This window comes from Scophthalmus maximus, chromosome 13 (genome assembly GCF_022379125.1).
Source record: "Scophthalmus maximus strain ysfricsl-2021 chromosome 13, ASM2237912v1, whole genome shotgun sequence".
Taxonomy (NCBI): domain Eukaryota; kingdom Metazoa; phylum Chordata; class Actinopteri; order Pleuronectiformes; family Scophthalmidae; genus Scophthalmus; species Scophthalmus maximus.
The window spans coordinates 8192411-8208057 of NC_061527.1; the positions used below are offsets into that span (position 1 = coordinate 8192411).

A 15647-nucleotide genomic window follows, 5' to 3' on the forward strand; every position below is an offset into this window, starting at 1 on the left:
TGGGCAGAGGGACCTCGGATAAAGTGGACATGGATTTGGATTGTTGTCTTTCTTGGCTGCGGCAATGTTTTTGTTTTTGACACTTTTTAATTGGAAGAAGTCACCTTGGTTATGTGTTGTTTACACACACACGCACACGCACACACACACACACACACACACACACACACACACACACACACACACACACACACACACACACACACACACACACACACACACACACACACACACAATCACTCATCTTTTTATAGTTGTGAGGACCCACATTGACACAATGCATGCCCTTGCCCCTGACTCGAACCTTAACTGTCACAACTAAACCCCAACCATTACACTAATCCTTCGTCTTCTTCTTGTTTTAGTTTATTGCAAGAGGTGCCCAGCATTTAAGGTGCATTACTGCCACCCACTGTGGTGGAGCTCAAAAAGAAAATCCGACTAAATTACCAGCATTTTCTTAAATTCCTTTTTCAGCTTTTCTCTATTAGTTGCACACTTCTGTCAGTGACAAATAACGTGCTCTACACTTTCGATTTCCTGTTATATACATTGTCTTATTTCACCCAGGGTGCATTGGGTGCCCACATGAACCTGACGTTTGTTTCCATACGATGCAGTCTTATACCCCAACCCTCCCACTAACCTAAACCTAAAACTAATATCCTCAAAACGATAGAAAGACATGTGCATGTGAGCGCATACACACACACATGCACACACATGCACACACACAGAGCAGGGGCAGACTGCCACTCTGTTGTTTTTCAACCAGGCGAAGCCGCTGTCTCCACCTGTTTTGTTCCATCGCTGCTGTCCATTAGAAATCATCAGTGGGTATTAAATGGATTTGCAAGGAGATCACGCAAAGAAAAAAGAGACTAATTTATTGCTGAGGGAAGAAGACAAACAAACTACTTACTTAGTGTCAGATGTGAAAAATGTGTGTGCTACGCCTGCATTACCCGCAGGGCAGATCAGGCAGATGGCACATGTCCCACATTGGTTCATTATTGATTCACTGAAGTTAGTTGTTGAACTATTCTCTTGAGACAGTGACATGATTTTAGCAATTAGTTTGCAATGTCAGGAGTAATAAATCATGAATGCATACATATTATAATAGATTCAAGCTTCAACCGTGGTGTTTTGCAAACCGATTAGAAGATATTTCATAATTTCTGCACATTAAAGTCTCATCTCTGATGTTTTATTCATGGATCTGTTATTTATCTAATTTATATGATAGTGTGCAATGTATGATACTTGGTCATATGAAACATATCTATAATGTATGTGATAACATTTACAATTCATATACAGTACAATGTGTAAGGTTGGTCAAGCAGGTGAATGTAATTATTTGTTTATTTGTTATCGTGTTTTTGGTATTGAGTCGACAAGTATTGATAAATACATCACCATCTTCTCTTGTGGTGCAGCGTCGTCGGGACTCTCTCCCTGCGGTCCACCAGGTGGTGCGGCGGCGTTTCTCTGGGCCGATGATGCTGCCTCCGTTGTGGAGACGACACTCCTGCCAGGAGCACCCATATGACGGCCGGCGGCTGTCTACAGCACACGGCCTGCCACTGGAGCAACTGGAGGTGCTGTACAGCCAGGCCTTGGCCAGCCACGATGAGCACCGGTCAGTCACACATATACTCCCCCCCCCCCCCCCCCCCCCCCCCCCCCTTTTTTTTCTTTCTCCCTCTTTCTTTGCTGTCTTTGTTGGAGCTCTGGAGATCTTCAGTGGAGTGTGTTACATGGGATCCAAACGTTTTTTTCTGATTGGTATAAATATTTTGCACATGACGGAGAAGTGTTCTGGATGTTGCTATATGCTTTTATAAATCGAGAGGCACCTATCTTACATTAATTGAGAGTGTAGCCATTACTATAAAGGTTTATGTTGAATCGGGTGTTATATTTATTTTTGGAGTCGTTTTTTTTCCATAAGTGTCAACTTTTTGTGCTGTTGTTGTATTTAATCTTGGGTTTTGTTATTCTGGTGTGTATATCCTGCAGTTGGCAGGATATTAGGTTGATCAGTCAAGTGAAAATGCGATTAGTGCTCTTGTTTCTGCAGAATCTTTCTTTCTTTCTTTCTTCCACTGTCTCTCGCTTTTGTCTCACTCCAAGGTCAACAGGTCAGTTTGTAGAATAACTTTGTTAGCTCTGAATGTCTTCTTTTGGTACAGTCTTGGTGGACGCAGAGGAAGCTGCAGGGTTTCTGTCTGATCAGATCACCTGAAATGGTTTGACTGACATTGAAGGCGACAGCTCTGCACACACACACACACACACACACACACACACACACACACACACACACACACACACACACACACACACACACACACACAAAGAAGGGTGGAATCTGTTTTGTTGTTTTAGGTGATAATTAAATCCTTATTCCCTTTAAAAAATAGCTGCTGGTAATTGCAGCAACAGGACCTGTTACTGTAAGGCCCTAGGCGTGTGTGTGTGAGTGTGTGTACAGACAGTAATGATAGAGGAGTTAACTCTAACAGTGTTATAATGATACATATATTATTTTATCTGTTGTTACCGGGTCCGGGGGGGAAATTAAAAAACTGAGGTCTATTTAATCCAGGGGTCCTGGACATTAAAGTACGCCCAAATGATGAGCATATGATACCATAATCTAAATATAAGCCAAATTTTTGGGGCTTATCCTATCTACCAAGCTATAGTCCAAAAATTGTCATTGCCTTTTAATGTGTGACAGAAATGTAACAAATGTCTCCGCGGGGTGAAAAGGTCAGCGTGACTTTTGAAAGGTGGGACATATCATCCCTGCACAACCGTGTCCCACTAATGCACAAGTTAAGAGCCTTTCTTTCAATGGTCGAAGCGGGCCGAGGGAACACACTTAGTAACAGGCTTTCACATATAAACTGAGATCTTGACACTGGTACGTGGTCGTCGTCAAACTGGGCAGACTCCCATCTGATAGGATTCAGTAGCTTCATTGTGTGTCTTCAGTACACTCATGGATGGTAAACTCATGGATGGATTAGGGAATGGGCCTTTTGGGCACAGGAGCTCAAAGCCTCTGTTCTGTCTGCAGTGGCTGTTGACATTTCTTGTTGGAAAACGAAAATAATAGCGGTTTTCAGACATGAACCCCAGAAAATGTCGGGAAAATCAGGACCGGCATTTTTTCCAGAGTTTTCCGTTCACATACGAAGAACTCAGGAGATTGTCCGAGTCAGACGCGTTCCATTTCTGGATCATTCAGGCGAGGGGTGATGCTCTGGGGTAGAGCATGGGCTCACTGACAATTTCCTGAAATTTTACTCGAGGGCTGGCAGGAAAAAGTTCAGGAAAAGTCCGGACCTCACTGTATAGATAAAAAGGAAGACGCAAAATGATGCGAGAGTACAGATAATAAAAATGACCCCCACATGAAATACAGAGTGCTGTTTTTTTCCTCGTTTGTTGAATGCTTGCTGGTGGTTTGCAGTTTGGAAATGAACAGGGCGACAGATGGAGGAAGCAGAAGCACAGTCAAGGGTGAAGACGGAGAGCGAGGCAGGGAAGAGATGGAGAGCAATTTATGAGAGAGGAGGGGAGGGAGAGAGAGACAGAGAGAGAGAGGGATGGAGGGAGAGAGAGGGGGAGGGAGGGAGAGAGAGAGAGAGAGGGAGGGTGGGAGAGAGAGAGAGAAATAGAGAGAGAGGGAGGTAGGGTGGGAGAGATAGAGAGAGAGGGTGGGAGAGAGAGAGAGGGAGGGTGAGATAGATAGAGGGAGGGTGGGAGAGAGAGAGAGAGGGTGGGAGAGATAGATAGAGGGAGGGTGGGAGAGAGAGAGAGGGTGGGTGGGAGAGAGAGAGAGAAATAGAGAGAGAGGGAGGTAGGGTGGGAGAGATAGAGAGAGAGGGTGGGAGAGAGAGAGAGGGTGGGAGAGATAGATAGAGAGAGGGTGAGAGAGAGAGAGAGGGTGGGAGAGATAGATAGAGGGAGGGTGGGAGAGAGAGAGAGGGTGGGAGAGATAGATAGAGAGAGGGTGGGAGAGAGAGAGGGTGGGAGAGATAGATAGAGGGAGGGTGAGAGAGAGAGGGAGATTTTGACTTTTAAAAAACAATGTTTATTAAGACTTACAAGAGAAACTCACGTCCTCTACAAATGAAAAGAAAGAAAAACACACACAACAACAAAACAGCAGAAAACCAGAAATGAATCAGGTCATAAACACAGAGTGAAAGATGAGCTCTCCCTCCTTCACTGAACACACAGCCGTGGTGAAACACCACTGATTCAGAGAGAGAGAGAGAGAGAGAGAGAGAGAGAGAGAGAGAGAGAGAGAGAGAGAGAGAGAGAGAGAGAGAGAGAGAGAGAGAGAGAGAGAGAGAGAGAGAGAGAGAGAGAGAGAGAGAGAGAGAGAGAGAGAGAGAGAGAGAGAGGGTGGGAGAGAGAGAGAGAGGGAGGGAGGGGGAGAGAGAGGGAGGGAGAGAGAGAGGGAGGGAGAGAGAGAGGGAGGGAGGGAGAGAGAGGGAGGGAGGGGGAGAGAGAGGGAGGGAGAGAGAGAGAGAGAGAGAGGGAGGGTGGGAGAGAGAGGGAGGGAGAGAGAGAGAGAGAGAGAGAGAGAGAGAGGGAGGGAGGGTGGGAGAGAGAGGGAGGGAGAGAGAGAGAGAGAGATAGAGAGAGAGAGAGAGAGAGAGGAAGGTAGGGTGGGAGAGATAGAGAGAGAGAGGGAGAGATAGATAGAGGGAGGGAGGGTGGGAGGAGAGAGAGAGAGAGAGAGAGAGAGAGGGAGAGATAGATAGAGGGAGGGAGGGTGGGAGAGAGAGAGAGAGAGAGAGAGAGAAAAGGAGGGGGGGACGTTTCAGCACTCCGGCTCGTGGACAGCAGCCACCATGCCTCTCTCTGTGCGCTAAGGAAGCGTGAAGCGCAGGGTTTCCTCCTCGTCTCCTCTCCTCTCTCTCTCACAGACTACACTCACACTTCCCACTTCTCCCGCTTCTTTCCCTTCGTGCTTCCATCAAGCCCGCTCCGATTAAAACAAGAAGAAGAAGGAGAAGAAGAAGGAGAAGGAAAACAAACAAAGTAGAAGATGGAGTGCGCCGCGCTGAGCCGGGACGGAGCGGGGCTCGCCAAGCCGCCCAAACACCTGTGGCGTCAGCCGCGGACTCACATACGGATCAAACAGCGCTTCCACTCGGACACCGAGCGCTACCTGTGCCGCAACCGGACCCTGGAGAAGCTGCGACCCGGGCTGAAGAAACCCCGCCTGTCGTGGCCCTCCTCGCTGAAACGGTACCCCCCGTCGAGTGTGGTCAAATCGGCGTTTGTAGTTCAGCATCGCGTGTGGAGGGGAAAGTCCAAAACTTAACCCGCTGATCTGAGGAATGAATGATGACCGACACAGCACGTTATTAGGTCAAATTATTAACGACTTAATATCCTTTATAGACTAAGGATTATCTCACCGCCAGCGTTTGCCATAATTTCAATATGATATCATTAAGCGATGCGTATGAATGGGAGATTCCTTTAGGGAGAAGGGGGAGGTCATTAACCCAGGGTAGGCTGTAATATATAAACAAGTATATAAATATTTACAGTATCTTGTAGATCTGTGTAATAACAATCGAGCATAATAAACGCAGGAGTATAGTAAAAAAAGAAAGGGTTAGAAAACTGTGTAATTTACCACAAATTGTCTCCATATTATAGGTGGCGTTAACTTCCATTGTTTTTAACTTTGCGTAACTCACTGTGCAATTATCAGGATCTTGAAGGCTCCCCTAAAAGTTTTTATCTTCACACATCAACCCAATTTTTAAAAATAATTTTTCATCAGCACCTGCTAGAAAACGTCGAACCATCAGCGTTTTTCTGTTGCTGAAATGAAATGCTGCTGAAAGTCAACATCGTGACGTCATCACATAGACTACACCGTGGTTCCTCTATCTGTGTCTGTGTGTTCTAATGTTTCAGTTTTTAACTTCACCGACATCGTGCGTTTGACGTCTGCAGAAACGTTACAGTACGTTTACAAAGATTTCACACTGAGCTGGGTGTGTTTGAGGAATTGCTTGCCTGCGCCACAGAGTTTCCACCGATGGGTCCGCAAAAGGCCGTGGTGTTGATCAGCCCCTGATTTCCAGTGACCCCACTAGTGGTGGCTAGTGATTGGAATTCTTCATGGAATGCTGCTGTGAACCTGCGTGTCCTTTTGTGTCAACATGGCAGTTATGCTGTTTGTGAGAGCTCAGGTTCACATGAATTGAAATTTTCATTGCTGTTGCTGACCACTTGTGTGAGTAGGAGAGGAAAGCAGCGGCCTTGCTGTTGTTGTGGCGCTTGACTTGCAACACGTGAAATGATGCTCTTTGATGCGTTCGCTAAGTACAGAAAAACACGCACTTATCGAATCTTCAATTAATTGTTGAAATTGAAGGCTGCGGATTTAATCAGGGCACGGTGCTGCAAGGTGTGTCTGTATTTAAAAAAAAAAAGCCCATGGAATAACTGCTTGAGTCAGACACCCACAGTTTGAGTGTGTGTCCCCTGCCGAGGCTTCCTTCCTGGGCCCTATGCTGTGCTCGTTTCACTCTGAGGGATGACGGAGGAGATGTGAGCGAAGGTTCAGCTGTGAACAACCCTGCAGACCTCATCCATCAGGCTGATGACTGTGTCGTTCACTTTGCTCTTTTGTACCCCGACGATGCCGGGGGGGGGGGGTCGGGAGGCTGGTGTTTGTGCCCCACATCTTCTTTGCGTTTTTGTTGAAAATAAGATGCAGAGAGAACGAGAGAGAGAGAACAGCAGGAAGCTATGACATTTACTACAGTTACATGAGTCTTGTGAATAAATACATTTTGTCTAATGAAACACTGCTCACCCTCACCTTGCATCATCATGTTTGTGTGTCCTACATTACAATGTGTTGGCGACACACTCCGCTGACCTTCCACATTCGCCCTCTCCCCACAAGAAAGAACGGAGGAGGAAAATCTTGAGTCTAAAAGACAATACACAGCCTTGTGATTGGCTGCGGCGGGGTTGAAAAGGCTTGGAAATCGCTGTCATTTCAGCTCGGCTCCCCAAGCGACGCTCGCCGTCAACAAGCAACGCTGCCACTACAGCAGCTCTAGAGACTCTTCTGTCTGAGAAATCAGTATATATATACTTTTAGAAAAAACCTGCCTCAGCTTGTTTCACCTCATACGAAGAAAGTCACCAAAAAAATGTTGTTTACCAAATAATTTTTGTTTTTACAATAGTGATTGCAATGAGAGAAGAATTTCTTAGGTTGATTTCTGGTACATGGTACAATATGTCTCTTGTTTTTTGTTACTTCAAATCTACAGCCCACATGTAGGTTGCTTCAGGGCAACTGCTACCGAGATAATATGAGCAAAACATTTAAATGGAGCTTTAAGATCTGAAACGTATACACAGCGTAAACGCAGTTTGTTCATTATGATGAGAAAGTTGACGGACCATAAGAAATTGAAGTATTTACTGTTTGGACTGAAATTGCAGATTTAAAAAGAATAAAGAGATGCAAGCAATGTGAGCGAGATATTCTTTTGAGTCAGTTTCACAAGTCATGATAATAAATAAAATTCTAGAGAAATTCAACTCAAGTTAATGCCAGTGTGAATGACGTACGTGTCGACTTCACAGCACCAAGTGATGACAGAATGAAAGAGCCGTAGGTAGGAGTAAGAGCAATGAGTCAGCCAGCCTCACAACAGTAACACCAACGGCTCCGTGGTCGTCCTCCTCTGAATACATCTTCCCTTTCCTGTCATCATTCCACTCAGAATACTGTTAAATATAGATCGTCCTCAGTCCAGGTGGATGGAACATGTGCAAGACCCAATATAAATCATGAGTTGTTACGATTTACACCTTTGCAGTTTTATTTTCAAAATATTTTTTTTTTTTTTCAAAAATGAGTCAAAAGTATATTTTCAATTCATTCCAAGAAGCATAATTGAGCAGATCGTTGTTGTGGTCGAGACACTGTAACATTTGTGTCTTCAAACTAATTCTAATTTGCTCATTGAAGCGCTTCTACAGTTCTAGCTTCACAATTATGAGGAGCTACCAATTTTTTTTCCTCTAAAACTTTGGGTTTAAACTGCTGGTTGGTGATTTTTAAGATGCCACCTTGGATTTTGTGGGAAATTGTCATTTGTATTTTTGTAATTTTGGCTGAACAAAGGAGGAAACCTCATGTTTAGCTACATGAAGCTGTGGTGGTCATTTGTTTTCTTTTTAAATTTCTTAAAAAAAAAACCAAACAAACAAAGTTTTAGTAGCCGTTTTCAGACATGAACTCTGGTAAATGGGGTCCGGACTTTGCTTTTCACATATGCCGATGCAGCAGGAGATTGTCCGAGTCAGACGGGTTCACGCCAACAGGAACATTTACGGAACATTTACGGCAGGACATGACGATAATTGCGCTGCGGAATGCAGTGTGTTTGTTTCATCAACCCACTCGCTCGCTGTGAGACTTTCCTGCTGTGTTCTCACTGGTCTCACTCTGAGATTTTTCAGAATTTTTTACTAGGGGCCTTGAAAATGCCTGAAGCAGAATTTGCGATCGCACATACAGCCCCAGGAAATAAAGCTCAGGAAAATGTCCTTCGACAGACTTCGGTGGATGTCTGACAGCTACGCGATTTATTGTCAAAATAGTTGGAGAATAATTGATAGTTGAATCACCGTATTTAATATTGCATGTAGAGGTTCACCATCCTGCTCAAGGACACGTCAGCAACACATGTTGAGCAGTTGATTGAGTCAGGTCGGCTGTTGAAGGGAATGAACCGGTGGGCTTACAGCTACAGTATCTTCCCATGCTGTCAGGTCTGCTCTGTGCCTGTGAGCTCTGGCTGTGAGGACCGAGAGAGGAGCAGTGGTCAACGTGAAACAGAGCGGCTCGAGCGGCCTGCCTTGAAAGCACTTGTTACTCTGGGTTGGTGAAAAATTACACCTGTTGCTATGGAGTCAATCTGTTTTTCAGCGATAATGCCCCTAAGAGTTCCCCACTGGGTTGCTTTGGAGGGTTGGCGTGCGTGTCATACGGATCTCATATTCATAAAAGAAGAAAAAAAAGCATGTTTGCACCAGGAGTCCGCTGAGGAAGGATCAGTAAAAGCTGATGTAGTGGTGTGTACTACATATAGCTGCACAAGCTTGTAGTTATTATTTCACACTCTTTTTTGAGTTCATCTTATGTTTCACTTCATACAGAATTTCATTACAGACGTGTTGTATGTATGTTGAATAAATCCCCAGTGAAGATATAACTACAGTGAGATTTATAGAAGTGAATCGATGAGGAGTTCCTTGAGACTCCCTAGTTTCATGTCAACCTTGCCGGATCATATGTATATTTGTCTCCAGTAGAACCAGAGTTATCACACGCGTCACACTTAATCCTGCCATGATGAATGAGAGTCAAAGTGGTCAGGTGCTCCCTTTGAGACGACTGGAAAGCCTTGTCATTGTAAAAGGTCTGCAGTGGCCGCGACATTGATTTATTATCATCGCAGTTGATTGAAAAGCTGACGGAGGAGACACGAAGCCGCTGCTGCATCTCCTCCGCACTGTCGGCCAAAGACAATCGGAGCGGTCCAGGGAGACGCTGTTCAGTCTTTGAGTTTGTTTTTCACTGGTGCTGTCGGGCGGTAGTGATTAGTCAGGTCACTGGAGATCTTTTTCTGACAAATGACAAGATGAGCTGAAAAAACTCTCTTTTTTTGGGGTGAGATCACACTCTAGTAGCGTTTGGCTTCAATCTCACTCACAAAGGAGTTGAGTTTTTCCGTGGTAGATCAGATCATGAGTTTTTGAAGGCTGTCGTCACATTTTATGATAATATTCACTGTCTTAAAAGTTAAATATTGACTCAAAAGTACCTTATAGTTATAACAGTACGTCATGGGACTTATATTTTCACATTTAACTGTTGGCATTCGTGTCAAAGTACAGTCTGGTTTCTATTTCATCATGTGTTATCTCAAATTGTACATAAAGTTGAAACTTGATGTATATAATACCTACACAGATACATTACACATGCAGACAGCACATACATGTAGAATTTCCAACAGAATGCTGCATTAGAAGAAAAACGCTGAGAAAGATTTCTCATCTTCACATTGCAGTGACATGTCAAATAGGACTTTACTTAAAAGGGTTTTGTTGCATTCGAGATCAACACGATCTACCTGTTCCTGAAGTTGGTCGTGGAAAATAAAATATAGTCCATTAAGTTTTCTCAAACAGACTCATGACTCATGAAAAGACTGGATTTGTCTTCGCTCATACACAATGTGGTTTAATTATTTCCCAAGAACAACGATAACAGGAACCTCAACTCATTGAAAATCACTGGATTTCATATTTGCTGACGTGACAATTACTCTTATATTAATATTTATATTATATTAATCAATGTTCATATTCTTCTTTCTTTACTGTGATAAAAAAAGAAAGATAAATGAAACTCCCAAAAAGCCTGTGTTTAGGTCCACGAGTCAGAAATGAATGTTTTCTCAGTGAGTTTCCCCCTTTTTGAATTTCAGAATTCTGAGCAACCAGGAAACAGTAACCAGGAAATGTAACCAACACAACAATCCAATGGGATCACATTAAACCACACGCCTGTGAATAAATGCTGACACAGTGATGTCACTGTTTATGCAGTCCAACGTTGGCTGTCGGACTAGTGCGCTTGGGAGAAGTGACACACATGAGAGATGACATATTATCACGACGTATCTTTATTATTCAATCAGTGCACGAACACTGATGTGAAAACAACAATTTCAGCTCTTTATGAGAGTTGCAGTAACTATTTCTTGGCCAACAACAGCTGGGAGCAGAATCGGACAGCCAGCAGAGATGCTTTGTTCAGAGACACTGAGCGACTATGGGATGGATGTGATGTCATATTATAACATTATGAATACAAATGTTTCCCAAAATTAAGAAATAGTTCTCAAAAATTGTCCTTGGAGTATTGGACTTTTCAACCCTTTCACCACAATTACATAACAAATGCGATGTGACAAACGAATGATAAGCAGCCATTTCCTCCTCTATAATTTATTAGCTATGCGTATGACTTCCCTGAGCCTTCTCATATATCTTATATTATACCTATCTTATTTTTACAGCCACCTTTTATGTTTCTACTCTACGAACTAGTCAATCACGTGTTTGATTGTTCGGCCTTGGCAGATGCACGTTCCCCTTCTGAGTGCCAATCTACTTTTGATTCATTGCAGAAGAACTTTCAGTCTGATACACACATTATACATTATAAAACTGTTTATTTGAAACCCCACACTTAGCTGTGATGCAAAGGCACATCCATTCAAAAGATGTTTGTTTCCTTCTTGCTCTCTGTGCATTTGCCTAAAGCTGATTGCAAGACTCATGCAGAACTGTCAGTGTTTTGTCATTTCCCAGACAGACCAGTCGCCTGTGGCAAAAAAAAGAAAAACAACAAGTCATGCCTTTCTTGGAAACTGCTGCTGCTGCTGCCTGCTTGATAAATTTGTTTGTTGGTTTTCCTCAGGATGTGATGCTTAATGGTTGTCTGATGGCCTGTTATTTTTTCATAAAATAAATTTGTCACTGCCTCTCCTGCTGCTAAACAATAAAACACACTCTCAAGGCGTTATATGAGTTTATATCAATCATTAAAAAGTTGAATTCATTATTAGTTGATGTTTGTGCAAAAAATGCATCATCATTCATCCTCAGATGCTGCGTGCTGACTTTCACTACAGCTTTTCAATAATTACTTTTAAAGCAATGTGAAACAACTGTATATAATTTGTCCACTAGGGTGTTGAATCCAGAGCAACTGGACTTGGTTCCAGATTCTTGAAGGAGTTTCACCTCTCATTCAAGAGGCTTCTTCAGTTCTGCATGAACAGGTTGTAAATTGATACAGGAAATGAAAATAACATAGTAAGGGGAACTAGTTTCATATACATAGTTTCATACTGTTAGACTATAGCTACTTTAAGACATGCACTGAAGTCCGAACACTTTCCTGAATTTCTCCAGAGAGGGTGTATGAAAAGAAAGCAAATGTCGGCAAACGATGCTCCAGACATTTTCTGGAACTTTTCCTGCCAGTCTCCTGGTAAGATATCCGGGAATTGTCCAAATGAGCCCATGTGAGAATACAAGAGGAAAAACACTTATTTCCGCAGTGAAGTTATCGCCATGTCCATGCATGCTCTACCCAGACGCCACAGAGTGCTCCTGCTGCGTTCGTCATGTGGGAACGTCAAACTCTGGAAAATGTTGGGACATGTTCATGTCTGAAAACAGCTTTATATTATACTCCAAAGTATGACACAAACACATTATATAAAGTCCACATTTTTTTCTTTGCCTGCCTTCGAAAAAAATTAATCATAGAAAATAATTTAAATGTAAATTCATTCTTGACCTTTGAGGAAAAAATAATCTCGCAACTCAAAAGTGCACCAATGTTCCTTTTTGCAGTTTACTATCAAAATTGGCTCCATTGTAAATCATTTCAAAGTAATTTTCCCCTTTTGATGGGACATTTTGCGTAATGCTGGTGGGATAATAGCTTGATAATGGCCTGACGTGACAGACGCAGGCTCTTTGGAATAAAATTGCATCTGGCATCAGGCATCTGAGTTGGTCATTTTATCGTGTGCAGTGTGTCACAATTGAAGACAACTGCAGATAGAGAGAGTGTGAGGATCTTGTTTCTTTCTCTCGCCAAATTCTACTGCTTTCCACAACATTGACTTTGTTTATAAGTGAAGCTGTGTCAGGGATCAAATTTTGTTTTTGTACTTTTGTCTCGCAATGCATTGACTGCCCTGTCACCCTCATTTAAACTAGATGGTGCAGCACGTGAGAAGCCCCCTCCCCCAGTGGAATGCTTCCCCAGACAGTTGATTATGAATGCCACGGATGCCTGGAGAGCAGGAGATGAGAAATATTAATGAGTCACCAGTGTCTGTGATTAGACAAAATCTTTTGTGCATCCCACACATGGGAGGGAAAGTAAACTGCATCTCAATGGAACAAACAGGCAGTTCGATCGTAGCATCAGCGAGTACTGTCATGTCATGTGAAGTCACAGAGGGTCACTGTGGGGTAAGCTCACTGTCTGAAGGGTTGTCTTCAATGTTAAGCTGCTCCCTGGGAGCTGCACTGTGCCGTTCACTGTCTAAATGAAAAGCATTCGTCAAAAGATTTGGGGTCATTAAAAATTATCATTTGATTGATTAAACTTCGTCTACAGTTGATTAGAGAATCCTTTTGGCAACTTTCCTACTGTGTTTGGTAAGGGACACTGGGAGGCTTTAGGAAGGGGATGCCCTTAATCTCGACTGAGCTCATTGTTATTGTTTGGAAAAATCAAAAGGCTATTTTCCCTTCTTTTCTGCAGCAGTGTGGGTTGTGTGGTGACTAGTTGGTGTGTCTGAGCAGCAAGCAATCACAAAAACAAATGGGATTTCTGATCCATCTGGCAGCAGCACAGCACTAGCTGGGTGATTGAGCACTACAGGAGATGGGTAAAGCACTTCTTTTTCCATGTGTATATACTGTATACTGCCCACTGATTCAGTCAAGATACAACGGATAAGAGAAATGGATGTGGTTCCTCATGATAAACCTTCATGAATTACAAAAGAATACTCACGGAAAATAATAAAGATGTGAATCCTTGCCCTTATCTCGACCTTATCTCAATCCTGTAGAGTCCAATTTCATTTGTTTCACTGCTGCTCTAGGTGGAACAATAGAGGTGAAATTATCCTTGGGCCTTTTTAATATTTTTATCTTTCACACTGCACGACGCTCTCAGGTGGCTCACATCTTTCCCAATGCCCAGCCCACCCAACAATTCCCAAACTCATCACTAGCAATGAGATTTCAGGATGAACTCGAACCTCATTATAAAGCAAGGATCACCTTAAAGATCTGATCTCTGTATTCTGTCAGTTTCAAAGCTGTAACTACTGGATCTCCCCTACACTCCTATTTATACATGAAGCTACAGCAAAAAAGCAACAGTGCCATATGCATTTAAGATAATTCCCCGATAACCAACTTCTCTAACAGCTGACACTATTGCTTTAAAACTAGAACAAAAGTGACTAACAAATTAATACAAATAAAACAATAGAGTCAGATGTACATTATAGTAAATAGTGGTACAATAAAAATAGGAACTCATAAACTGTGTGTTGGATTTTGGACCTCACTTACACTGTCATTTCTGAAGCAAACTTGATTGAAAATCAGCCACACATTTTAATTAAAAGAGACAATTGTTATTAATTGAAATATGTGAAACATGACAGCTAAAATGCTGATATGTTGGGCCTTCTCTGAAGTCCTAGAAGTCCCTAACGGTTCCCCTCTGCACCTGAGCCTGACTTATAATTTTGTAAAAAAAAGAGAGACACTTTTCGAAATTTTATTTATAGGGCACTTTTCTGAACAATCTTGTAAAGTGGTTTACTGGGAAAGAAATAATATGTTGAGCATTAATCACCAACCTATATGCTGTTTCACCCAAAACCTGCATTCCCATCTGACCTACATATTTTTAAAATGTTGTGATTTTGATATGACTCAAAATACAAATTTGTGCTGGATCTCGCAAATGGTGAAGAATCCTTGGATCCATATTTGGATCTGGAGCCCTCCAAAAAATGTATAACTTGTTACATATCTTGAATTCTGATTTAATGCCAGTCCACTCAAAACTGTTTGAGTAATCCTGCTTACAAAGAAACAAACAGACAAACTGAACCAATCACATAATCACCTTTTTAAAATCAATACAGCATTTAACAGGGTGCCAGTGTAGGGAGACAAGCACAGGCGTGATATGTCATGAAGAGCAGTACATGGATTTTTATTTTCTTTTTCTCCCCACACAGTTTTCTCCTGCAATGATAATGGCGTTTCTGCTTGATTGCAGCTGACAGATATATTGTCACACAGACCAGTAGAACAGGACCAGCCTGGTCTCACCACAGAACGTATGAATAACTCATCAATTTATTCAAATGTTATATCATGTTATCGTGTTTCTTGGCTTTTTGCATGCCGTTTCAGGCCACGTCATTTCTGTACTTACTAAACTCTAACTGTAGGAGGATATGAACTTATATGCGAAGAGCTTAAGAGCTTATAAACTTCCGTGCTATTCATACACAATCCCATGGGACCATGTTGAACAGGTCCTTGTCCGCACCTGATTAGCAAGATTGTAATTTGGACCGTGTCAGATTTGGGTCCTGGGTGGGGTCTCACATAGAAGAACTGGAGTCAACAAAGATTTGACTTCAATTGGCTTCAATTCCAGGCTTTAATGACGACGCGTTCGGTGGGTGCTTACAAACTGTCAACCGAACAGTCTACATAGAGACGAGATAAGTACAAACGGAAACACAGTGCACTGTGTGAGAGAAACATCTGGTATCATAATCCACATCAGTGAATGAATTAAATTCAGCCCCTTTTGGAGATGCGATGCCACATCACCTGCTGATTGCTCGTTGGCTACGGGTCAGCTCCCCGCTCACAGAAACAACAGATCTGTAATGTCTGTAATTGCTTTAGTTTGACCGGTAATA

The 15647-nt window shown here is 42.7% G+C and overlaps 1 protein-coding gene across 5 annotated transcripts in view; it reads left to right on the forward strand.

The window, feature by feature from the left end:
- The window catches only part of LOC118318226 (cAMP-specific 3',5'-cyclic phosphodiesterase 4D-like), an 81848-nt gene that overhangs the window by 11284 nt on the left and 54917 nt on the right, over positions 1–15647 (forward strand). For 3 of the 5 annotated variants that reach the window (XM_035647678.2, XM_035647677.2, XM_047336606.1), the window contains exon 3: positions 1443–1645. In XM_035647678.2, the coding sequence (XP_035503571.1) occupies positions 1443–1645 (203 nt within the window). Of the gene's footprint in view, positions 1–1442; positions 1646–4861; positions 5281–15647 lie in introns of those variants that run through there. The other 2 variants (XM_035647679.2, XM_035647681.2) reach the window with 2 other exon arrangements.